The 27,766-nt window shown below is 42.0% G+C and overlaps 1 protein-coding gene across 38 annotated transcripts in view; it reads right to left on the reverse strand.

The window, feature by feature from the left end:
* The window catches only part of RIMS2 (regulating synaptic membrane exocytosis 2), a 724,335-nt gene that overhangs the window by 501,737 nt on the left and 194,832 nt on the right, over positions 1-27,766 (reverse strand). For 15 of the 38 annotated variants that reach the window (XM_074986805.1, XM_074986804.1, XM_074986814.1 and 12 more), the window contains exon 1: positions 5,656-5,777. The exons of 22 other annotated variants lie outside the window; for them this stretch is intronic. In XM_074986805.1, coding sequence (XP_074842906.1) covers positions 5,656-5,777 — 122 coding nt within the window. Of the gene's footprint in view, positions 1-3,214; positions 3,253-5,655; positions 5,778-27,766 lie in introns of those variants that run through there. One more of the 38 variants, XM_074986793.1, reaches the window with a different exon arrangement.

Below are 27,766 nucleotides of genomic sequence, written 5' to 3' on the forward strand. Positions count from 1 at the left end.
CTCTCCAGCCCTGACTCTTGCACTCCATATGCCCTGAGCCTCCTACCCTGAGACACTCCTCACCCCCTAATCCTGTCTCCTGCACTCCCATATCCTCAGCCCCTGCCCTAAAGGACCTGAGCAACACCAGGTAAATCTTCTAGTGGGATATAAGGCCCCCCTCTCAACACACACACTTTTCCAATCAGTATGAAGAGCAGTAACCTTCCCCTGCCCATGCTCCAACTCCCTCCTGTCCATCCCTGTAAACTCACACCCCATATTCCCCAAACACTGTAAGAAGACCTTTAAGGGGCAATGCGCCTTTTCTTCCAACTAGCCAAAGATCCCCTAGTCAGCAGGTTGCAGTGGGCACAGTAGAAAAACCATACAGAGAGAGTAGCTCCTAAAATTCTAGAGATCAGAATGTTTTTAAGGCTAACATTAGCTATTTACAATTGTTAATTACTCATCTTCTTCAAAAGTAACTTTGTTAAATATAACTTTGATACCAGAATTTTTGTGTGCATGTGAAAAATCATTCATATTTATATAGCTTTTTTGTTAAATGCTGTGTGTTGTTGTTATTTCTTTACTTGAAAAACTATCTTCAGAATGCTTGAACATTCTGTGTTGGCTTTAAAATTATCCACATCTTTATGCAAACTCAGGTTCTACATCAACGTCAAGGGTCAATGAGCACTGAAACCATGAGAACCAGTGACAGCAACAAAAATAACCAATCATCTGGTGCATAACGTGATCACAGGCTACTGCTTTGCAAATGTTTTACTAAAGCAAAACATAGATGACACTACTACCATTAGCTTAGAACCCTGGTTTCTATGTCAGACACAACGTGAGAAAAGAATAAAAACCATAGTAATTTTTACACACACTAATTCTATCAATCATTAAAAGTTATCTATATCTTAAGATGGGGACAATTCAAACAGCTGTTTTGTCCAGCACTGCAGATTTTTGTGTATGATTCAGCTGATCTAAGCAACTGTCAGGAAATGGTTAAAAACAGAATTACCTCAATCCAGCAAAAAAATAAAAAGCAATTAAGATACGAAAATCTTAGCAATATAATCTTTAAAGGTGGTTAGGCATGCTAGATTTTGACACTAGAGGAAATTAGATTTCATTATTGTGTGTCAGAATAGCCAATATTCTGAGTTCTAATGCTAGGAGTATATTTTTCTTTTTGTCTCTTGGAATCATAGAATATATCAGGATAATATATTCTCAGAGTTATATCACCCACATAACTCTGTAGCAAGGATTCAGAGACTCCAAACCACACAAATTGTGCATATTTTGTACATATAACTACAAAACTCCTTCCAAACAAATAAAAAAGTAAACATTTTTGCTCCTTCAATGTCAAAGTAATTGTTAGTGCATTATGATGAATAACAAATGTCTATGCCAATAATCCTGGACATTACATGATGGCTTCATTATAATACAAGGTGATAGTAAATTATATCTGGAAGACAAAAGGTATGGGGTACAATACTCTTGTAAACTAAATAATACTTCACTACTAGAATTATTGTATTTTCTGCATAAAATCTGACTTCGTCTGCAGGCTAATATTTTAGAGCTGATAGTAATCCTCTTCTGAAAAAATATGCAAATAATAATTAATATCACCTCCAAACATACTTATCATCCAGATCTTCAAAAGCACATATCATAAGAATCTCCAAGCCTATTTGTTCTAATTAAATACAAACATAATGTATATTTTACTTATTTTACTTTAATTTCTTTGAATTTTATAGCATCAAAATACAGTTCACTACTATGCCTACATGATAAGAACAACCTTTTACTATCTATTCTGGGAAAATGTTAAATGTCTTATGCCCCTGTGTGGCCAACCCATACAACAAATTTGCCTTCATGTTGCTAGTAACAAAGAAGCAATAAAATAGACGGGGGAGTAGTAGTACTCCATTTCCATTCCTCAAAAAACCTAGTAATAGCCGCTAAAATTATGAAGTGCACAACACAGTATCAGACCAATTTACATCTGTTTTGGCCATAATTATGTAGTGGTGTGTTAATTTTAATAGTGCCAAAAGCAAACTGTTAACTCCAATGCAGTGCAAAGTATACTGCTACAGAGCATCTGACAGAACAATGCTTGTGCATTCAGTTTTAAATGCAAAATCACAACCTTAATATTCAAATAATATATCCACTAATTAATGGCTTTTAGAACAAACAAGTACTATTCAAATTTGGTGTTCCAAGTACTTTAAAATACATGAATTTAATAATCAAAATATTTAGAGGCCAAAAATCAGAGTCATTTAAACTCTGCCTTACAATTGGGTTGGTGACAAATATAAGCATTTAATTATAAACATATCAAATGAGCTTTTAAAAACAGGATAAAAGATATACTGATTTTTGTTTCTGCACTTTTTATTTCAACTGCAAGATAAAAACCAAAAAAGGGGAGTTTATTTTGTGCATTGGCTAGTCACCGCATAGAGACCATACTATATGCAGAAAAATTCTAGAGACGTTCACAATAATAATCACAGTTACATAGAAAGCCTCGGTGGCCCAATGCACAAGTATGCATCACCATGATCCATAATCTAGAAGACCAGAGTTTCTGAAGTAAATTTATGTCTCTTGCTGCTTCAGCTAGCTGGAGTTGTGACTGTCATGGAAGTGACACTCAACATCTGTGGGGAGGGCACAAAACACAAAACACTGTATGTTTACTTACTCGTGCACTGGGTCACTGCAGCTTATGGAGCAGTGTTTCAGTTTATTTAGAAGAGGCTGACTCAGCTCCCATCTAAATAGTTGCATCATTGTACAGCAAGAGTCCATTTTCAGTTGATGCTTCTGAGGGCTAGTATAATATAAATAATAAAATACTAAAAGGAGAGACTAACTGCAGGAGGCAGGGGATAAAAAACAGCTTGATGGACATCCTTGCTAGTAGGAGTTGCTGGGTCTGGGAAGCCAGTGCTAGGATACTCAGTGTTTCTCAGAGCAAAATGTCAGCTTTCCTTATGCCCTCCAAAAAAGATGAAAGTCCTCTAGTTTAAGAGCCTACATCATGTTAAGACATTATTAGTGATGAGTCTGATGCTAAGATTATATATGTACTTTCTCTCATTGTTATCCTTAGTTTGCATTTTACATTGTATTGTATACTGCATTGGTATGCTTTCTACAGTATGCTAGTTTATGTATTAATATATTAATTTAATGCTTAATATGTCAATAGTTACCTTTCTATAGTCTGACTTTTTCAAATATAAAAACTGAAAACTGAATGGAAAAATAATTGAAAAAGCAAGAGAAATATCTCTGTTTAATCTCGTGAATTGACAATTAACTTCAGGTATCAGGACACGAACCTCATTAGTACACCTCAAAAGCACAAATTATCATTTGTGAACATATTTATGAGCTTACTTCTCCATAGTTTGTAAAAATTAACTCAGTGTTTGATCAATTAACTTAGAGCAATAGTTTTACACTACTGATCAAAGTTTTCAGTGAAAAATCTACACAAAGAAGAGAAAGATATCCATTATACAGATTTAATTATAAAATTTAAATTTCTTTTTAAAAAATCATAACAAACTTAGCTAAATAACCTCCAGAACAAATTTAGGGAAGACCTATTAGTGCTGATGACCATTAAATAAATCCTGCTATAGAGCCCTGCCATCAAGGTGCAAATTTAAAACACTGATAGCCATCCAGAAGACAGAAAAAAGCCAACTTATACAGTAGCCTTAAATAACTTTCAATTAATCAGACAGTTTCAATTTAATTAACACAGCAAATATGGCTTAGTCTCTCTATGCTGTTAAAAACAGCACAGCAGCAAGATTTTCTGAAACCCAAAATTACTAGCATGAAACAAACCACCAAATTACTGTCTAAAGAGATATAAATATCCTCAGTTTAAAATGATAAACCATCTTAAATTTGATATTTTGTTTCCTGGTAATCCTCTCTCATTACCCAGTCTCCTGGAATAAACAATTCTAGGTCTCAACTATATTAAATGCAATAAAATATTTCTCTGAATGTCTTTATAATTTCAAACTATTATCACTTGAAGCTTCTCTCTTAAACACATGCACACACACTACCTAAAAGTGTTTTTTTTTTCTTTTTAGAAGATGCATGCACTCTGATCACTGAAAAGAAGGAAAAAAAAAAGAATTGAGCAAATCAGGAAAAGGTTATGGATGCTAAGAACAGTTGCTTAGGCTGTTGGTGGCTGCAGGCCTAAGACTATGTACTTGAAGATGTGCACTGTTTTACAAGCACAGTTGGTAATACATATATTATTGCTGCATTTTGTAGATCTTCAAAGATGTCTAAGCATGCAAAAAAGCCATGTTAGGAGAAAATCTTAACTTTGAATACAGATTTTCCTTTATGTTGAAAGGATATCTAAAATTCCTTGCATGGATTAACTTTACTTTGCTATTGGCCCTATATTAAACAAATGCAAGTTTCACGAATTTGAATGACTAATTAGAAAATTATCTTTTAGATAGTAAAACTCGTGAAGAATGTGATTAAAAATATTATGGTATGTAAAAAATAGCTGTAATATAAATCCTTAGTCTGAGAAATAAATAAACAATAGTTTTCTGATATTTTAAGTGGAAATGAGATAGTTTTAAGAAAAAGAAAATTCCCCTTAACAAACGTCTTTCTTACAGATAGGGGAAGATTAAAATGTTATTTATATGTTCCATACGCTATTACTTCCTCCTTTTTCAAGAAAGTTTCCATTAGTGAATTATCATTATACAAAACTACAGAATTCTCTTCTTCCTTTGCCTTCATTCATTCTTTTAGATAAAACTCTTGATTTCTTTCAGATTTAATTTTTAATAATCATATGAAAAAGTTACAGACATCATTTATATAGCGTGTGTTTACTGAATAAATGCAATAAAAGTACCAAGTAATATTTAATAGATTTCATCATAAAAAATAAAGCTAAAATCTGGTCAGAATTCAGCTACTATAAGCAACACCACTCTGCCATCTCCACTTCCCACAAAACAATAGCTGTTCATACCAAAATAGCCTTCAGAACTGACTGACCTACTGCAAAGCCTCTACTGATCTTTTGTAATATGGCTAGTTAAAAAGATTATTAAAAATCAATATGCACATATGAAAGTCTTCTGAAAACTAGATAGTGTTTTCTGCATATTTTGCAAATTGTATGCAGGACTGATAATTTACATCTTCCAACAACTTATTTATGATTAAATAGCCATGTCCTTGTAGCTGTAAGCCTTTCACTACCATAACCACATAAAAATTGTTTTTTCAGACATATTTATCTGTGAATATTTAATATGTTTTAGGATTACAGCTAATAATGCTGCCTAGTAATGGTAGCTAATAGGTTTTTAAGAGACATATACATCTTACATATGTTATTTTAGCTATGCTGTTTTTATTTCTGCAGAACAAGTTTCATTTAAATCCTCACATAAAACATGAAATTACCAATGGAAGGTACTCTTTGCTGCAATAAAATATTAATATTTCCAAATCTAACTGCAGAGGTTTTCTACCAGAAAACATACATCTAGATATACTGTTGCCATCAGCACAGACATGCTAAAGGAAAAATGTTTTATTTCTACTTACCTAGTGTTGTTCAGTGTTTGTCCAAAAAGATCATTTTGTAAAACATTTGGAGGGGATGAGAAAACCCCATGAAAATGAGATAAAACAGAATTGCAGACCTGGCGCAATGTCTCAAATTGCATTTTCTTTCTTTTCTTTCCTTTTATTTTTCCTCCTCACCTGTCTTAAAAGTCATCTATTTTGCAGACACCATCAAATGCAAACATGCCAGTCAAGTTCCATATTTCTCCTGATTTCTGTAAAAACTGTGCTTAAATGAGCAGGGGTTGATAGTTAATTGTACAGTCATTATTCTTCTAATTCAGTCGTAGAAGATTTAGTGCCCGTGCGGCTTTCTCCTGACTGTAGCAAGAATTCTAAACAGCAGGAAGCTTTTTGGGCATTCCCAGCTGAAGTGTGAAGCTGAGCTGCTTTCATGTACTCTACTCATATTTCTCTAAGCCTATTAAAAACACGCAGTGAATAGATGCTGTCGTCAGGAGTTTCAGCACATCTGGCTGCCAGCAATAAAATCTCAGAAGTAATAAAGATGAGGACAAGGCATCATCCTCACAGTGTTACTACTGTCTAAGAGGAAGAAGATTTCTGCATCTTCCCCTCTTCTATAAAAATGAACAGCCCCTGTGACCAAGCATGTCGGTCCTTTTTTTTTCCCCCAAACATGGAGGCAGTGGTACAGGACAGACAAACCTTACTAAAAATAGCTATTGTTTTATTCATATGATAATATATAGTGATAAGAATAGGCCTTTTCTCTCTACTATTTGAAAAGCTATTCCAATACCTTGCATGAGATAGCAGGATATTCACCTTTTAACTATTTTAATTTGTTCAGAGTTCTGGTCTATAATACTGTTCAGTTTCACACTATATATATATATATATATATATATATATATATAGCACTGAGGCACTGATTTGTCACAGAAATTAAAATATAATCCAGAATTAATTGTTACTCAGATATACAATATACGCAAAAATGAGAAGCCTTCAGTGCCTGTTCAAAGTTTATTGCACATAATCAGCCATGTTAGTAGTGATCAATACAATCATTGCATCAAGTACTCGTACCTGTCTAACCCCAGGGAATGGTATAGGTTTGCAAATCTATTGCTTTGGTGCATGTGCAGCACAGTAAGTCAATGAGCAGGAGACAGAACTGTTCATTTGATAGACTACAGTCAGATTTTGCAGTGTAATGTGCTCAGTGAATATTGTTTAAAATCTGACAAATAACTGTCCACGACTGCGAATTATTTTTCCCTTTTATTTTAAATACTCTGTTAGGCCAAATTATATCACAACATTACAATATATACAATCACTGTCAAATTGAAGAACATCAATTAATAGGATTTTCCTTAGAATCTCTTACTTTCTATGTACTGCTTTAAACATCTCACGAACTAATTACAAAATCCCCAAACAAACTATCATAAAATGAGGCTATCATTAAGCTTGAGCAAGAGAAAGTGATTAAGCCCCCAAGGAAAAGGAAATAAGCAACCGTCCAACTAATTAAAAAACTGCATTGATAGGCTCAGAAGGGAGTCCCTATCCACTCTTCCCGGGCCAGAAGAATGCTGGCCACAACACAGAGCTTTGACAGAAAAAGGTGAATGCAGGGGTAGGAAATGGATAGGTAAATGATACCATGCACCATTAAAATATATTTATATCTGAAAAAAAAAACCATGCAAATGGTGAAAAGGAGGAGACAAGCCTTAGGCATAGCTGTATAAAGCAATGCTAGTAACTCATTATTGCAAAGCATGTTCTTTATGGATATTTTACTCCAAGAGAAAGAATGAAAACTTGACTCCTGAAACTACCTAACCTAGACAGGAGTGTTGGGAATGACATGTTAATGTAATGTATTGAAATTACTCTACCTACATTCCATCACAAAGTATACTGGTGTTGATTTCATTACACCCATCCAGATGTATAACTGCTTCCTGTAAAACACAGTCCAAGCCTCAATTACCAAGCTTGTAACAGTCTGTTAATAATACTGAGGCAATGTGATAAGGTACAAGAATGATAGACTTGCAAACCTCTGTTGTATTCCCAATTCCAGCTACATAGCTACACTGATCAGTGACCTTGCTCACATCATCAAAGCCAGAATACTCATAGCTGGCATTCAAATATGAACATTTTGGTATTAGCCTCTCTGTGCCTTTGTTTTCATATCTGTAAAGATAAATTATATGTACCCTCCTTTGTAAAACTATTGAAAACAACTGAATAAAATATAATACACATATAATCCCAGGGGCATTGAAACCACTGAGGAGAGAGTGTGAAGTGTGCTCTACAGGGTTAGCTGAGAATCAGCTGGCTTTTAGCTCGACATGGCTTTAGCTCTTAAGGTCGCAGGTTCACTCCCTCCTAGCAACAACATGTGTCTGTTGGCTTCATACATATTTTAAAAATCCTTGTATTTTTCCTCTTGGATAAGGAATTAACAGCAAACTTCTCAAAGATTAGAGAATACTCAAGCAAGTAATACCATCTCTAATGGCAAAAAAGTAAAAGGAAATCCACTAAAATTACCCAACTAACAAAACTGCTTCTAGAAGCAAGTAATTGGTTCTATGTGTGTGAACATACATAAATATACTTTTTATTACACTTATTCCTTTGTTGATTACCCAAATATAGTAATAAGATTCTTGTAGCTGAGTCCATTGTTTCAAACTCACCCAACAGGCATACTAAGCTTCAGAATGACACACAGAGTGACATTCTGTGTGTCATTCTGAAGCCTAAAATGCCTTTTGGGTGAGTTTGAAGCAATGGAGCCAGCTACAAGAATGGTTTGGAGCTCTTTTTCTTCAGAATTTCATCAGGTTCAGTCATCACTGGGTTTTGTGGTCTGCCACCATCCAGCTTTTCAGTTCTCAGCCATTTTGACTTACAAATTACGCTAGGGAGATGTACATACTTAGTAAGGCAGATACTATGCCTAGGGTAGGCAATAATATTTGATGAATGGGCCACACCAAGACTTTGGTACGTGGTCAAGGGTTGCACATTTCTATGGAGGGTTGTGGGATCTGGAATGGAGGTTGGGTGAAGAAAGGAGCTCATGGTGGGGAATGGGGTGCAGGATAGGGTGTGGGGTCTAAGAAGAAGGGGGGTTGTGACCTGGGGCAAGGTATTGGAGTGCAGGAAGGGATTACGATCTGGGGGATGAGTGTAGGAACAGGGTGCAGGGTCTGGGAGGGAGTTGGAGTGCGGTGCATTTATCTAAGCAGCTCCCATTCAGCTGAACTTTCAAGAAGGCTTCCCTGACTGCGAGCATTCCCAGTCCACTGCCTGTACTATGTGGCTCTGTGTGTGGAGTGAGAGAGCCCCCACCTCCAGCAAAATCTCTCACCACCTATTAGCCAGAAACTGGCCCCTGGGATCTGAGAAATTGTGCTGCTCTGCCCCAGCCCCCCAGCAAAATGTCACAGCTCTTGCCAATAGGAGCTGATGGATTTTGCTGGGTCAGGGGTAGTACATGAAACCAGCCAATGGGAATTTGAGAGATTTTTCTGGGAATGAGCGAGAACCCAAAGCTCTCCCTCCCCCTACCCCAGCCACTGGGGCTGGCCACAGGCCAAATTAAAATGCATGACAGGCTGGATCCAGCACCCTGGCTGTATTTTGCCCACCCCTGTACTATGCCATGCTAAGAGAACACTGTAAGATCAGGGGTAACCCAACCAATCACCACCCTTACTTTACAGTTAATTTGCATGCAACAGTTTCATTGATGGTATGAAGGAAACTGCACAGATAGTAGATTACTTGGCCCAAATCCTGCTCTCAGATGTCCAACTGCACAAATCTGCCAGATCAACTCTCAGTCCACACAGTCCAAAAGACCAGCATACACAATAGCCCCAAGTGTACTCAAGCTTTCCGCATACCACACCTCCCTCATTTTCTGTCCACACAGATCCACAGAATTCCTTCAATACAGCCCATACATAAATCAACCTAGCTTCCCAAAACCCCTTAACAAGCTAACCACAAACAGCACACTGAAAGCTAGAATCTTTGTTGCTTCAGTATGAAGTGATGAAAACAGCTAAAAGTCAGACTGAAAGTTCTTTTCGTTTACAATATTACCAGATTTGTTCACCACCAGCATTCCCTGTCTGTTGTGTGCTTTGGCAGCCATTCAGCTGATTAGAACAGTGCACATGGCTTCTGCTGGCTTACACCTATGCTTCTACTGTTGGTGAAGACCTGCACATGCCTGGGTGCACATAACAAAATCTATTCTGCACATGGCTAGGAAAAATTAGAGGGAACATTGCTCACCACTAGGATTTAGGATCCGTTTTCATCCAATTTGTTTGTTCTCAGCAATTTTCAGTGTTTTCATATGAATGACTTTAAGAATTACACCCATGCAATAGCATGGGCTTTTGGCTACTACTTATCACTGCATTACAACAATAGTAGGGCAAAGTTGAGTAAAAAGTAGTGCTAACAGAAATTCAACTGATAAGAGGAAATAATTGAATGAGCCACTTCATCTACTCTCTTCATTATAAACTCCTCCTTACTACTACCCTAAAATTCTTTCATATAGTGCATTGCACTTGAGGCTCTTACGCATGACACAGTCACAGTTTGTTCTGTTTCAGGGCACATTCATGACCTATTTATTTATACAGAAGGCCGTGAGAAGAAGGGTTAAATGAGGAGTTTTCTTACATGGTTAGGAGAGAAAGAAATGTATCTTTTTTCTTCTACAGTAGAAAGCATAAAATCCTGATCAGGTGGGAAAGAAATAAGTATAATGGGACAAAGAGGCAGATGAGACAAGGATGAGAGAGAAAAGAAAATGGGGATGTAAAGAGAGTGGGACTGGTAGCCAGAGGGGAGGACGAAAGTAGTTAGGGAGGGAGGAGAGAAGCCAGTGAGGATGGGGGAGGAGAGGAACACTGAGATCCAGATGAGGAGCTGAAACAAAAGGGGAAATTGCAACTGTATGGACAAGAAGACTGGGACTAAGAATGGGGGAAATGAAGGCAGAGGAAAGGAACAGATCTGACAAGAGACAGATCAGAAGAAAAGCTGTGACGGACTAGAACTGGAACTGGCTGGTCAAAGAAACTGAGTGTGGGATGAAAGGAAGACTTGGAATGGATGGAGAGGCTGGGATGCAGACAGGAAGCTCAGAAGGGATACTGGGGACACCCAGGACCTGGGGTACTACTGACCTCTCTGACCTGCCTGAATCTGGATTCCATCTTGGGATGTCTATATTCTCCCACAAACTGGTCTGGGAACCAAGCTCTGAAACAAAGAACTCCTGGTTGTTCTTCACTCCACATACAAGAAGGCTTCTGGCACAAAAAGACACCTGAGCATCAGAGACTGAACTGGGGGAAGACTTGGACCTTACACAGCTTTTACTATGAGACTCAAGAGCTGACTATTAAGTATTTGTTCCCCATATATTTGCATATAGACTATAAACAAGTCACCCTTCTAACCTTCTCTTTGTTAAACCAAATAAATTGAATTCCTTGGTCTACCGCTATAAAGGCATGTGTTCTAATCATTTAATCATTTTCATCAAACCCAAGCAGTAGACTAGTGCAATGGAGGTAGAAGTTTAGAGTTTTAGGACCACCGCATAGCTTTGGATCTGGAGATTTTAATAACAGAGTAATGCTTGATAACTATATAAATAGGCCTTCCCAGATGGCTGGTACACAAACATGCAAGATTGAATAATTCTTCAATGAAACCCATGAAGCTTCTTAAGCTCTGGTAGAGTGAGCTCTGAAAGCAGCAGGTGGTTCTAGTTCAGCTAATTCATAGAAAGTTCTCAACTTCCATTTTGTAGTCTGAACTGATACTGCCTTGTCTTTCAATCTTTCTACTATAGCAGCAAAGTGTCTTGATGAAGATTTGAAGTGTTTTGCACTTTGAAGATGGAATGCAGGAGCATGTTTGATGCGTAAGATGTAAACTGTTACTTCTATCTTGTAAGTATGTGGCTTGGGAAAGAAAATGCACAAGTGAATTTATTAATTCATATGAAATTCTGTATTCCACATCAGGTAGAAATTATGGGTGTGTTCTTAGAGACATCTTGTCTGGATAAGCATCAGAGAGGTAGCCGTGTTAGTCTGTATCTTTGAGAACAACAAGAAGTCCTGTGGCACCTTATAGACTAACATATATTTTGAAGCATACGCTTTCATGGGCAAAGACCAGCTTCATCAGATGCATCAGATGAAACCCTGTATCTTTGAACTGTTTTAGATTCTAACAGGATGGACTACTAAGAAATGGAAGTACTCAGAATTGCTGTGGGTAATCTTGACAGACTTATGGAATACCATCAGATCACAAGAGCCTCTGCTATCATTTTGGTCTTATCAAATTTGATTTCAATGCTAATGTGTTTTACGTGCTTTAGCCTCTCAACACCTTATTGCTTTCCTTGGCACATCTACCTTTAGTTAATTTAGTGAAATTGGCTTCACCACTGTCTTTGGTGAGATGCAGAATACCAATTTGACATGGGGTAAGTAACTGACCCTCTGGGGTTGGAAGTAACCTAATGTGATGAAATTTTTGGTATAGTGATCAATATCATAAAGTCCAGTTTTTCTAGGTGGCAAGGCACATGGAGAACCTAAGGAGACTGTGACTCCATACTAATCTAATATAGTGATCCAGAAGAGCATACTTATTAATGGCTCAGTGAAATCTAATTACAGAATATACCACCAGTTTGGGGGGTTCTGAGATCGGCATTCACAAGCATGAGCTACTCTAGACAATCGGACACATGGGTATGTGAAAAGATTTGGAAAAGGAAGGCTGAGCTGAGACATACTGGCTACAGCTACACAAGTGAGTTTTGATGACAAAACCCTGGTTTTGTTGACAAAACTGGTGGAACATCCACATACAAAATGCGTTTTGTTGACAATATGTCAACAAAAGTCAGCACTTCCACCCACAAACTTCTGCCTCTCCCAAATGAGGAAGACCACCTTTTATCAACAGGTTCTGTCAACAAAAAAGCTGTGTGAATGCTCTCAGGGGCCTTCTCTCAATAGACATGGTGTCCAGGACAAAGAGCAGCCCTGTCTGCTGTGCTTCCAGGTGCCCGTTTTGTCGAGAGAACATCCGGGCAGTCTAGCTGCTCAATTGACAGAGCAGAGCACTCTCCCCATTGGCTTTTGTGTGTGGCTGCACTCTGTCAACAGAAGGTCTGATGGGAAATCTCTTCCAACAATGACTTCTGTTGACAGGTGGCTATAGTGTAACTGTAGGCATGACGAAAATGCATGGTATCCTGTTATTTGTGTCCTCCAACATATCTATGGTGATAGAGGACCATGAATGTCCAAAGAGGGTTAGATGTCTCCCAGCAGCCCTGTCAAAATAAATACTTCTGTAAGGCCATTTGCAACAGGTGTGTCAAATGTCATTTAGGCCATATCAGCATGGCTGACCTCAGGTGCATAGCTCAGGCTCTCAGCTTTTGACCTCGGCTAAAGGAAATGGGGAAGTGTCTCAAAAAAGACAAGAAAAAGGGAAGTGGGGGAACTCTTTGACTGTATGCAACAAACACGGAGCTGGGAAGAGCGGTTACTAACACATGACTTAAAGAATATGATAATCAAGCTAAGGCTGGTGAGCCCTCCCCATTGCACATCCCAAATAAGGGACCCAGTGAAATGTGTTAGAATACCCTTCCCCTCATATATCCCATAAAAGGGAAAAAGCAAAATATATTAAAAATGATTTGTGTACAGGCATACATAACCCCAGGGAAGTAGTGACATCAGAAATTCTATAAAGGAGTATAACAGCAAGCCCTGTGGGCGGGGGGCTCACGATGCCCTGGAGAAGCCGAGCTTTGCTTGCTCCGAGGACTGATCACCCCACCCCGCTGCCCCCACCACCTGCTCACAAGTTAGATAGAGTAGTGTGCAAATACTTATTGGTACTATGAAGAAACCTGTATAAGTATAGCTCTAGCAAGATAGTGCAACAGTTTGTTGTTTTATCTTTGTACCTGCTAAATTGCATAAGTAAAAAATATTGTTTGTATTAAATTCGTCTATGTCTTGTTATATGTTTGTTACCCAAATCCATTTTTTTTTACCCAGTACCCTGACAAGTGGTCAGAGGGAAAGGTACCGTTAAGTGTGTATTGTGGTGTGTTTATGTCTTAGCTCATAAGCTTGTAAGGGCCACATGTAAGTCCAAGGCAAAGACACCCCAGGACTCCCGAAAGGGCTCTGACCCAATGACTGGGAAGTTCTGAAAGCAAGCTACCTCAGCTGGGAAGCGTCCCCCACTGAACCTCTGTGTTCTACAGGACAGAGTGTTGTGTGTTTGTTTGTCAGTACTGGGGACCCTTTTCAGTAAACCCTTTTTTCCAACCAAACCCAGTTAGAGAGCACTAGATGAACCTAGGAATGTGTGTGCGTGACAGTAGAAGCCTAGGAACCGCACACGTCAAGGTGAACTGCTGTGCATGGTTGCCTGTGTGAATGTAAATGTTGACACTTCTTAGGAGTCTCCCTGAATGTTGAGGAATAAGAGTTATTCCAGAAGTGGGGTTTTCTTCTGGGGGAACCCCATCCACACAGCTGTTTTTGCTTCCAGAAAAGGCTCTTACAGAAGTGAGATCACATTACAGTAGGCAAATGAGGTGTGAGATATGTAAATCGGCACCTCATTTGAATTTTTGCTCTTGCCTCATTAGCATGCCCCTTCCGGAAAAGCAGTGCAGTGTAAATGAGGCTTTTGAGAAGTACGCTTTGTGGTCGATTCGATTTTGGCTCCTGGGCTTCTGGTGTGAATGTTTTGTTGCAAGTTCTCATGAACAGCCATCATAATGAGTGACAATAGCACTGTGCGTGTTTGTAAAATTCCACCCTTCATCAGGGAAGTTGGTAATTGTTATCCACCTTACGGAAGACTGATGTTTGCCATGCTATTTGTGCTAGGTCCAAGATGGCTTCCTTTATGGGCACAGCAATTCTATCTGAGGAGGTGGATTTTATAATGTCCACTATCTTGTCAGTTAACACCTGGACTGTTATAAGGGGATAAGTAATGCTGTTTTGAAAGAATTTTGATGTGTGTTTTGATAACCTTAGACATCATCCAGTGGGGCAGCACTGGTACCCTGGAAACACAGGGTCTGTCAGGATAGTTATCCCTCCCCTGCATAGACTAAGTCGCCACTACATCTGCATCAGGATTGAGGGGTATGGATTGGGTGACTGAGGTACCAATCATGGTCCACTATCTGGTTGGAATGATGTCTAACCTCCTGTCCCTAGAAAAATCTGTAGGCCCTCTTTAGGAAACCGAAGGTGGGAAAGAAGTTCTAGGAGAGTGTGTGACCTCTCCAATCACAATAGGTACCAGAGAACACTGGGAAAGAATAAGTCAACCAAAGGAGCAAGGCAGTGGATCACAGTGTGGTGGGTTGAGTGCTCATTGACGTATGCAGTGACATGGTTGCTGAATGTTTTGGCACCACTAGGGAGACTAATGTAGAAAAAACACTGATTCAGTCTGCTGAGTTATAAACTGAAACTGCTGTAAGTCTCACCAGTACCATCTGGTATTGTGGAGCATATGCCCTACACAGTGCTGCAAAGGGAAAGAACTTCAATAGAACAGCATAAAGATATGAGATCTCCATAGAAGAGCAGAGTAGGAAAGGAGACATTATTTTGGAGGCACTCTTCATAGGGGGATTTCTCCTGGAACTCCCCAACCATGAGATTTCCAGAGGTCTTTCCTCATGGTTACACTGAAGCTGAAGAAGGAGCCCCATGAGTTGGTGAACCCATGCTTGCAATCTTCAGAGACAGCAACTGATGTGCTCTGCTGTCATATGAACCAAGGTCCCTGAAGGCTGGCAGCAGGGTTCAGGGAGGGTATTGTGAGGCCCCTATTGTCAATTGAGGCAGTGTGGGCAGCACTACACAGCCATGAACTGGTCTGGTAGTTATGCCAAAAGAACTCCAGCTCTTGAGTGTCACAGGCTAAAAAACTAGTCCTGAAGGACTATAGGGAGATTAGTAATAATTTATTTCTCTTTAGGAAAAAACACAAAGGTAAACTTTTGACCTAAAGATCAGTTTATATTTTGTACCTTTAAATTAATCTAGATGTTTCCAACATGCCCGCCATTGAGGTATATGAACCCAAACAATATAATCTTCAGAGCAAAGAAAGGAAAGCAAATGTCTTTTTAAAAAAAATGAAAGCCGAAATTAACCTTGACATTTCCCCCAAAAAGTCAATGAATGCAGATTTCACAAATCCCAGAGGCCAGCTTTGGATAACAGATTCCAGTTCAGTCCTGGGGTTTTCCGTAGCAGAGAATGCCAACCCTACCTAATCATGTACTACAGTTTTGTGATGAGACTGAATAATTCACTTTCCAATGACGAGTCCCATTCTCAGAGGCAAAGAGTAAGGGATTAACTACTAACTACTGACCATTCTGGCTGTTTTTAAATTGATAGAGATGACAGTAAGCAATTTAAGCACAAAAGTTTACCTAATCATTACAATTTGGAAAGGAACACCCTCTAAATTGGACAAAATTAGAGATGAGACTATCTTCATGACTTTGCTCTCAGCTAATTTCAAAGGTTCAACGACCCATTGTTTATGGCCAAATTTATATTTTGTTTAAGAGAGGAAAAAGAGAGAATTACAAAACTTAATTTGAATAGAAATGTTTACATTAGCTTTATTTTAATGTGAATTAATTCAGATTTTTTAACATTTCCCTGCACTGCTGGAAATCCAAAATATAGAATTGAGGGTCTAATGTTGCTCGCACTGAAATCAATGCGATATATGCCTCTATTGAAATGGGAAGTCCTCTTATTGATATTAATCAGGCCCTGCATGAGAAACAAAAATTTACCTTACTGTTCCAAATTTTATTTTCCTAGCTGAATGAGATTCAAGAAACAAATTAAAAAAAACAATACAAATGGGAAAATTTAACATATACTTTCAAAATTAAGTCAATATTAATCAATTACACAAATGGGGTATTTATTAATTTTTTATCTGCATGTTTCAGTTAGAAATGTATGAGTAACTCCAGACCAAATAGGTCTGCAATAATATTATTAAAAAGATATTTTAACACAAAGCTTTAGGTATAGATAAACGTCTTTAGATCAATATATTAATGGAATTTTCAAGTACCTTAATATATAAATTGAAGAAAGACATGAGCAAACTTTTTCAGATAAAATAAAAACCAATGCAAACTGTCAGCCAACACTTACGATTAGAAAATCTGGATAATCTTTCAATTTTTTATTTTTCATAACTAAACTTCATAAGGATTACAGGATTCCTGCCTTGTAATTTAGAGAAGAAAACTGCTGATGTGTTTAGTGGTTGAGGTATGTAATTCAAAAGAGAGCAAAGAATCACATAAGGCCTGATTCTGCTCTTTCTTAGTCTACACACAGATGTGACTCCATTGGGTTACATTAAGTCACTTCTGATTCACATTGGTAGAACAGAAAAGAAACATGAAAAGGAGGGCTAAAATCTGAGGGCAGGTCTACACGACAGAGGAAGGGCAAATTAAGGTATGCAGTTCCAGCTACATTAACTACATAGCTAGAGTCAATGTACCTTAATTTCTGTTTCTATGACATCTCCATTAAGTGAGGTCAACTGGAGCCTGTGCTCCCACTGACTTCCCTTACTCCTTACAGGGGGGTGCCCTGAAAGTCTGATTTAGTGCATCCCCACTAAGCACACTAAATTAAATTTCAGAAGACTGAGCATGGGAGGGTCAGTCTTTCCTGTAGTGATGACTTACCCGTAGTGTCAGCATGGTGGTTCTGCAATAATTCCCTGTGCTTGGAAGCTTATAAATGACTCACAGTTAGAGATCTACAGGGGATGCTGGGGTTGGAAATCAGCAGGTCTTTTTCGCATGTTCCCCATAAACCTCAAATCAGCAGAATTTCACTCAGAACTCCAACTGGAACAGAATTCACTTTCCTGTCCCAAAGAAGTAAGGGGCTAAAGAATACTGATAATACAGATATAGATAGATAATAAGGAAGACCAAGTTTCTTGTGGAAGTGAATGACAGAGCTTAAAAATCATTTATTCTTTCTTCTTTATATTATCATTATGGTTACTGCTATGACCCATCATGAACAGTAAATATGTATTTTATAAGCATTAATCTAATACACTTTAAGACTCCAGGAGTTATTATAGACTAATTTTAATATTCATATATAGGGCTTAATATGTACTCCAAAGGTCCTACACTTATTCTGTATCATAGGCATACTTGATTAAGAAATTTCAAAATAAGTGTTTGAATCATAGTCTGTGCCTTGGTAGGTATTCAAGATTATAAGGGTGGTGACTTGGAACTACTTTAAGACAAAGTAGCAGAAACTACCTGGAGTTTGCATCCCAAACAAACGGCAAAAATTCAACAGGAAGGTTGCAGACCAAGCTGGATGAGCAAGCAACTCAAACAGGTGACTAAAATAAAGCTGAAAACCTACAAGGGAAGGAAGATGGGATGGATTACCAAGGACAGCTACCTCTTGGACATCAGAAAATGTAGGGATAAAGTAAAAACTGCCAAAAGCCAAGCACAGTTGTACCCCACAAGGGGAATTAAAACCACAGTAAAATGTTTGATAGATATATAAATAAAAAGAAAAGAAGGAAAGAAGTGGGAATGCTCAACACTGAGGACACAGTTACACTACAGTGCTCTGTTGACAGAAGTCACTGTTGGAAGAAATTTCACGACAAAACTTCTGTTGACAGAGGGCAGCCACACACAAAGGCCAACTGAGAGAACACTCAGATCTGTCAACAGAGCACCCAAGCTGCACGGCTGCTCTCTTGACAAAACAGGCACCCCAAAGCACAGTAGACAGGGCTGCCCATTGTTGTGGATGCCCTGTCTTCGAGAGAAGCCACACACCCCCACACTCTCACACCCCCAAACATCTACACAGCTCTTTTTTTTGACAGAATCTGTCGACAGCAGCTTTATGCCTCAAGGATTTGGGGCAGAACGCTGCTGGCAAAAGTGCTGTGTCTTGTCATGATACTGCTGACAAATCCCATTTTGTGTGCGCACACTTCACAAGTTTTGTTGACAAAACCGGGGTTTTGCTGGCAAAACTTGCTGGTGTAACTACAGCCTGAGGGTGGAGTGGATATTAAAGATAATATAGACATGGCCCAACATCTAAACAAATACTTTGCCTTAGCTTTTAATATGTCTAATGAAGACTACAGTGGTAGTGGTGGTGTCCACCAGAGAAGCGATTCCTTTACCTTGTATGGCTGAAGTGAGGGGCTTGTTTATGTTGTGCCTGTGGGGCATGTAAACTGAATACAGCCAGGCTTGAATCACAGAACATGAAGGAACATGAAGAGGCAATCAAAGCCAGCCCCCTGCACTCATGACAGGTCTAAGCACCATTCCAGACTAGCCCTCATAGGTGTTAGTCTCACCTGATCTTAAAAATCTCCAATGATGGAGATTCCACAACCTCCCTAGGCAATTTATTCCACTGCATGAAGTTTTTCTTAATGCCCAACCAAAAGCTCCCTTCCTGGGTATACTGATATATCACAGGATGACTATGAACTGCCATTGGGGTGTTGCAGGGAAAATAGCTAATGCAGTCTTAGAATGCATCATGACAGGTAAGTGTTGGTACCTTTGTATGAAGCACTAAGGAGATCTCATCTGTAATACTGTAAGCAATTCTGGTTTCCCACGTTTAAGAAAGATTAATTCAAACTGTATTGGGTGCAGAACAGGGGTACTTGGCTGATTCAAGGAATAGAAAATCTGTCTTATAAGAGGAAACTCAAAGAGGTCGGCTTCTTCAATCTACCCAAAAGAAGGTTGAGGGGAGCTATGATTGCTCTCTATAAACATCCAATGGATAAATACCAGGGAGAGAAGGGTTTTTAAGGTAATCACCAAAATGGACAGAAGGACAAATGCATATAAACTGGCCAAGAACAACTTTAGGCTTGAAATTAGATTAAAGTTTCTAACCATTGTAGGAGTGAAGTTCTAGAGCTGCCTTCCAAGTAGACCAGTGGAAGGCAAAAAAACTGATCAGCTTCAAGACTGGCTGGTGATGGGACAGTAGATGTGGAGGGTTTAGAGTTACTACAGAGAATTCTTTCCCGGGTGTCTGGCTGGTGGGTCTTGCTCACAAGTCTGGGGTCTAACTAACAGTCCCATAGGGGGTTGGAAAGAAATTTTCCCCTTGGTCAGATTGACAGAGGCCGTGGTGGAGTGTGGTATTCACCTTCCTCTGCAGCATGGGGCATGAGTCACTTCCAGCTTTAAACTAGTGGAAATGGAAGATTCTCTGTAACTTGAAATCTAATCAACATGTTAATTTTTCAGGTCTTTAACTCACAATACACAACTGAAAATTAGCTTTAAATATGGAAGGAATTCATATTCTTAAAATAATTTTATTTCATTATATTAAGACAAAGACAAATGTTACAATACAGTTATGATGAGCAATGAACTTCTATCCCAAGTTTAACCCAGTAAATATTTTTATAGCTCTGAATTTTTCAAAAGACCAAGAAAAAATGAAAATGAGAGTTTATGACAAGCCATTAACTTGCAAAAGCCTAGCAAATTCTAATCTGCATTCTAAAACCTTACAAGAAATATTTTTAATTTTGTAAAGGACATAGCACAGGGACTTGGTTCAAGAAGTTTTTACTGTTATCATATATTCTCATACCTCAGAAAGAATTAAAGCAGAAATCAAGAACCACAGTTATCAACAAATTCTTGTGGTCTGTATAAAATTTTGCATAATGACAGTGCAAACTTAAGGAAATCCTTGAACAAATCAGAAGTGGAACTTTTTCTGAACAAAAGTGAGAGGTGGTTCCTTGGCTATACTTATTTTCCAGAAAATAAGGGAGTTATTATTAATGAAAATGACAAATGCTTTTTCTATATGCTGAACTGACTGTTCACTTCTATGGCAATTCACACTGTTGGTTACATTCCAAAAATTGAATATACTCTTGGCTCCAGTTGTAAGGGACTGCTTTACTTTCTCTTTCTTTATCGGAGTTATGATCTCCAGGGTTAATCTTGCTTTAAGTTGCAGGGGTTAAAATAATTAACAGATAGGAACAGGCATTTTACTCTCAGCAACTCATACTTTATAGCAGTTCCCCAGAGCCTGAGTTGAACAAACATAATTCAATGGTAACAGAGAGTAAGCCGTGCTAGTCTATACACTATCAAAACAAAAAGCAGTCAAGCAGCACTTTAAAGACTAGCAAAATAGTTTATTAGGTGAGCTTTCGTGGGACAGACCCACTTCTTCAGACCATATCCAGACCAGAACAGACTCAATATTTAAGACACGGAGAACCAAAAACAGTAAGCAAGAAGGACAAATCAGAAAAAGATAATCAAGGTGAGCAAATCAGAGAGTGGAGGAGTAGGGGGGAAGATCAAGAATTAGATTGAGTTAAGTATGCAGACGAGCCCCTATAGTGACTCAGAAAGTTCCCATCACGATTTAAACCATGTGTTAATGTTCCGAATTTGAATATAAATGTCAGTTCGTCCGCTTCCCTTTTTACAAAGGAGCGATAATTTCTTTTCAGTAACACACATACCTTGAGTGCATTGACAGAATGCCCCATGCCATTAAAATGTTGACTAAGTGGTTTGTGGATCTGGAGTGTTTTGATGTCTGTTTTGTGCCCGTTGACCCTTTGTCTAAGGGATTTAGAACGACTTCTAAATCCCTTAGACAAAGGGTCAACGGGCACAAAACAGACATCAAAACACTCCAGATCCACAAACCACTTAGTCAACATTTTAATGGCATGGGGCATTCTGTCAATGCACTCAAGGTATGTGTGTTACTGAAAAGAAATTATCGCTCCTTTGTAAAAAGGGAAGCGGACGAACTGACATTTATATTCAAATTCGGAACATTAACACATGGTTTAAATCGTGATGGGAACTTTCTGAGTCACTATAGGGGCTCGTCTGCATACTTAACTCAATCTAATTCTTGATCTTCCCCCCTACTCCTCCACTCTCTGATTTGCTCACCTTGATTATCTTTTTCTGATTTGTCCTTCTTGCTTACTGTTTTTGGTTCTCCGTGTCTTAAATATTGAGTCTGTTCTGGTCTGGATATGGTCTGAAGAAGTGGGTCTGTCCCACGAAAGCTCACCTAATAAACATAATTCAAGTGTTCTCTTTTGCAAGATTTTTCCCTCTAATACTGTGGACTTTTATCTCACTGGAGTAGAAGCAGTGATGGTTCCATTTCCTTGTTTTTAAATTGAAAGGTGCAGATTTTTTTTAATAAATGTAAGGCACCAAGTTGGTCAATGATGCTTGACCATATTAATTTCCAAATAAATAATCGTCTTTTCAGAGAAAACAAATCTCAGGGAAAATGTACGCACCTGCCATAGAGAACCTTATTTTTACAAGCTTGCGTATGAGAGAAATTTCAGCAGTTTTGTCACTTTCTGCATGATTATTTCTGAGTCATGACCTCTTGGACTTCTGAACAACTAAATGAAATGTAATTAATACAACTAAGGCCTCATGATTTTTTAACGAATTGGGTCACAAATAAGCATATGAGTGTTAATAAGGCTGATTCTGTGACAGTGCATCAATCACTATAGTACTGTGGTTCTATACTGGCCAGACCACCTTTGTTGAACAGAGTTGAAATTCTAGTTGAATCTGAATCGCAGAATACTAGAACAGGAAGGGACCTCAAGTCATCAAGCCCAGTCCCCTGCCCTCATGGCAGGAACAAGCACTTTAGATATTTATCCAAATTGTTCTTAAATATCTTCAACAATGGAGATTCTATAACCACTGCAGTCAATTTATTCCAGTCCTTAAACACACTGACAGGATTTTTTTTCCTAATGTCCAACCTCCATTGCTGAAATTTAAGCCCGTTGCTTCTTGTCCAATAATAAGAGGCTAAGGAGAATAATTTTTCTCCTGCTTCCATGTAACACCCTTTGCCAGGGCTGAAATGCTAGTGTCAATGTGTGGATTGCTACACGGCTTTGAAAAAGTATTGTCCCAAAATACTCCTTGGGCCAAATGATTCTCAAAGTATTCCTGTTCTATACAGTTTCTTGTGGCAAATAAGTGCTCTGATACATGAACTAATTCCCCAGAACATGCCAAATGTGATCAAAGCGGAGCCTCTACCCTATGAGAAGTGGCATATATCATGATGATCTTGTGATTGACTCTATAATGCAATCTCCAGAGGATTATATATCTTTTCCCCTCTTCTGTTCTGCTGCTAGTATGATACATTTTTCCCCTAGAAAGAGTCAGATTGCTCAATCTCTGGAGTTTTCACATGCAGAATTTTTTCCTAGAGAAAAATCTTTCTGCACGGAACCATCCTCCCCAGCAGTCAAATCAAACGGACTGAGCTTATGTTCTCTTTACTTGAAGAATTCTGGTTTGGATCATGGTAAATCTCCTCCAAGACAAATAAGCCAACATAAATACAGTATACTCCCTAATGTAAAATATATTCACATTCCCATTTCTCTAGAAATGTATCATGAACACATGCTGACATAGGTTACAGGTTGTTTGTATAGTTACCTGGAATGGTTTACTTCGAATGTTCCCCATTAAGGATATTATCTAAGAATGAAAATTGTTATACACACTGGTTGTTTCTACACAGGCAAGGTCTTCCAAAAGAACGGTGCCTTCTTCCGGAAGATCTGAGGAGTGTCTACACATGCAAGGCACTCTTTCAGATTTCTTCCGGAAGAAGGGGCCCCATATCCTGATTCTGTACTCCACTTCAGAATCAGGAAGAGGACCATCTTCTGGAAGACGGCATGTGTAGATGTTCCCAGACTCCTTCTTCCAAAAGAAGCAGACCTCTATGGTCTCCAGCTCCTTGCAGCCTTTAAAGTTGCAAGGACCAAGAGACCCCGTGGCAGGAAGCTGAGAGTGTGAGACAGGCAGCACATGCAGGGCTGCCTGGCACACTCCCCTGAGGCCCCGGAGTGCACAGAAAGTCCTGACCTGCAGGGATGGCCAGCAGGCCAGCATCCCGCACTGCCCAAGGGAGCCCCAGGAACCTGGACGAGGGCAGCCAAGAGCCCGACCAGGCTCCAAAACAGAGCGCCCTCCCCCCCGGGACTGAGCCAGAGCTCCAGGACCTCCTGGGGCTCTGGCGCAATGAGGAAGTCCTCTGGGACACCAGTGGGCACCGGAGGAACACCCCAGCATTCACCCACCTCGCCCAGGGCCTGGCTGCCCGTGGCCACCTCTCCCAGACACCGGAGCAAGTCAGGTGCAAGGTGAAGAAGCTGTGGCAGGGGCACACACAGGCCTGGGATAGCGCCTGCAGATCCAGCCATGCCCCTGCCAGCTGCCCCTTTTACCGGGAGCTTCAGGACCTCCTGGCTGCGGAGGACGCCTCCCCACCCCGCGCCACTGTAGAGACAGCCACACCCGAGCTCCCTGCTGCACTGGAGGAGGAGGAGGGACATGCCACTGTGAACATCCCATTTGATGGGGAGTCCACAGATGGGTCCCTCATCATCACAGTGCCCTCCACCACCAGCAGCCAGGTCCCCTCCAGTTGGGCATCACCCGACATATACGAGGCCACCTCGGGTAAGTGCGCACAATGGAAAAGCACAGTGGGGGAGGGGGACACCGAGCCCCACCCCGGGCCCTGAAGCCCTAAAGCCCATCCCCAGTCAGGGCCCAGAGTGAACCCATGCCTGCGGGCAGCATACGGCTCCCTATCCCATGGTGTGCTCCCCGAGCATGCTGAGGCCTCCCCACCGGGCAGCACAGCTGCATCTGGAACCACCCACAGCCAAGCCCCCACCAGCCCACAAGCCTGTTGCCAGGGTGGGCCACTGTGGATAGCGCCCTGGCCCTGGCATCATGCCCCAGGGGCTGCTACAGCAAGTGCACACAAGCCCTCATGGCAGCCTCCTCTGGCACCTGCCCGTCCCGTGGTCCGTGGAGGAGGTAACCAGGTGGGGAGACTGGGGCCATGCCACCCAGGTCCCAGAAGTGGCACTGACTTCCCCCGTACCCCGACCCTCTCTCTCTTAACAGCGGTGCCAACCGAGGGCTGGGGCAGCCGGACGAGGAGCCTGGGGCCTGCCAGCCCTGTCCAAGCCAGAGGACCCAGCAGCCCACCAGGTGGGCCTGCACCAGCCCCGCTGTGCGGTGGCTATGGGTGCGCCGGACCCGATGCAGCCACTGCGAGGAGGAGGTCGCAGCCTACACGGCAGCCCTCTGCCACCAGAACACCCTCGCTGAAAGACGCCTGGCCCTCGACGAGGATGAGCTACAATGGAGGCGGGATACATGGAGGGAGGTGGTGGGGATGCTCCGCACTGTGTGTGGGGCCCTAGCATGCCAGCCCCCAGCCCCCCACGCAGTCCCCCCTAAAGCCCCCCCTGCTGCCCCCCAAGTCACAGCCTGCCCCCCTCCAGCCCCTTCGCTGAGGCTGGGCCAAGTGCTGACCGGCCCTACCGGCCGGTGCTTCCGACCCTGTCAGTGCCCCGCAGGGGACCATACACCCAGGGTGGGAGGGGAGCCTGCAGGCACCGGGGCTTGCGGCCTTCCACCCCATCCCTTGATTAGGGCCCCCCACCGTTCCTGCCCCAGTCCCTGTCCAAGTTTAAGTGCCCCTGCCCCCTTACTGCCATGTGCATAGTTCACTCCCTATCAGGTTTTTGTCATTATTTTTATTATTCACCATTTACTATTTACATTGCTCACAGTTGATAAAGGTTGAGGGTTAAATACATGTCAGTATTCTGCACCCCCCATGTCCCTGATTACTGTGGGGGGAGGGTGGGGGGTTGGGGGAGTGTGGGATGTGCACATGGAGGTGTGGGGGGGTGCCTGTGGGGAGGGATGCAGGGATTAGTAATCCCCTCAGTTGAATGCCTCCTGAAGCGTTGCCTGGATCCAGAGCCTGTCACAGTCGAGCCGCCTGTCGGGGGCCGCAGCAGGCTGCTGGTAGTGGGAGGCCAGATCCACCATCCAGCCCGAGGGCAGGGTCCTCTCACGTGCCTCAATGAGGTTGTGGAGCGTGCAGCAGGCGGCCACAACCTGCGAGACGTTACGTTCTCCACCCCCCACATTGAGGTGTGTGAGGACAGACCTGAACTGTGCCTTCAGATGGCCAAAAGCACACTCAATGGGATACCGGGACCGTGTGAGCCGGGCATTAAAGAGCTCCTGGGAGGGTGTGAGATGGCCTGTGAACGGGCACATTAACCAGGGCTGGAGTGGGTAGGTCGGGTTGCCCACGAGGCAGAGATGCATCATGACATCCCCAGTAGCGCGCTTCCACCAGGGCATGAATATCTTGGCCTCCATCCTGCAGAACAGGGCGGAATGCCACAGGATCCACACGTCATGTGCCCTGCCTGGCCAGCCGACATAAATGTCCGTGAACTTCCCATGGGTGTCCACCACCACCTGGAGCATGATGGAGTGGTACCCCTTGCAGTTGACATATCGGCCACCACTGTGGTTCGGGACCCTGATGGGGAAATGTGTCCCGTCGATCACCTTGAAGCAGTGGGGGAACCCGAGCGCGGTGAAGCCCTCAATGACTGCGTCCAGGTCCCCAGTGCTCACCAGCCACCGCACCAGAATGTGGTTGATGGCCTTCACAACCTGAATGGGCGCACTTGTGGGCATATGCAGAGGGGTCCCTGCCCGCTTCCTCTGCCACACCTTCCCTCCCTACTGGGCCCACCCTGCGGAGGGACCCCTCCACCAGCGACCATGTGGTATCCCTTCTTGGATAGGTCTGCCCACCCCGCCAGCTCTGCTCCCTCCCAATTGGTGCCAGGGGTCCCCCGAGCCTGCCGGACCCCTCCCTCCCGCCAGTGGGGCAGGGTCTGGGGCAGGGCTTACCTGGAGGATGACGGCCCCAACAGTGGATGTGCCCACCCCGAACTGCTGCCTGATGGATCGGTGGCTGTCCGGGATGGCCAATTTCCATATGGCGATGGCCATGCGCTTCTCCAGGGAGAGGGCCGGCCTCATCCAGGTATCCTGGTGTCGTAGCATGGGGGCAAGCCAGCTGCAGATCTCCAGAAAGGTCTCTTTCTTTATCCGTAGGTTCTGCAGCCAGCGGTCATTGTCGCACTGCCCCATGATGACTCTGTCCCACCAGTCCATGCTGGTGGCATGGGTCCAGACGCGCTGGACCAGTTGGAGGGGGCCCGGCAGGGGTGGTGGAGGTGCCTGGGCCTCTGTCTCCACAGGAGGCTGAGGAGGGTGGCCAGGAGGATGGCTAGCCTGCGGGTGAGGGCAAGCCTGCTGTCTTGTGGCTGCTGGGGGTCCATGCCTGCTGGTCGGTGGGCGCTGGACAAGGACCTGGGTCTGTCTTGCTGTGCACAGACATGGCTGGCCTTGGCAGCGTTTGCAAGGAGGGGCTGTTTGGGTGGGGCCCTCTAAGGGGCCATGTGGCCGGCGGCCCCGGAAGGGCTCCCTGGTTGCGAGACCCCATCCGTGTTGTTTCCTGCCCTGTTCTTTTGGAAGAGTGCCAGTGCATGTGTAGATGCGCTTTTCCGGAAGAAGGGGTGGCTCTTTCGGGGTCCTGTTTGATGCGTAGATGCATTCTTCTGGAAGAGGATCTTCTGGAAGACATCTTCTGGAAAAAGTGCCATGTGTAGAAACAGCCCGTGTTCAAGTGTGCAGAGGGGCAGGAGCTGTGCTTCTCCCTGTTCCCCCTATTAGGAAGTGAGGGGAAATTACACAGCTTGTGCGAATTCCTCTCACTCCTGTCTAGTGAAGGGAGGAGCAGAGGAGTAATACATGTGATCTGTGTGCTTTCACCTCACTCCCTTATCATCAGGGAACAAGAGCAAATAGCATCCGTGTATGAATGGCTGCTGCTCCCCCCTGCTCCTGAAATGGTGCCCTTGCTTGGTTTCCATTTCAGACAGATAAGATTATCAGAATTTTGTTGAACAGCAAATTCCATAGTATAATGGAAAGGCT

Source organism: Carettochelys insculpta, chromosome 2, assembly GCF_033958435.1.
Source record: "Carettochelys insculpta isolate YL-2023 chromosome 2, ASM3395843v1, whole genome shotgun sequence".
Taxonomy (NCBI): domain Eukaryota; kingdom Metazoa; phylum Chordata; order Testudines; family Carettochelyidae; genus Carettochelys; species Carettochelys insculpta.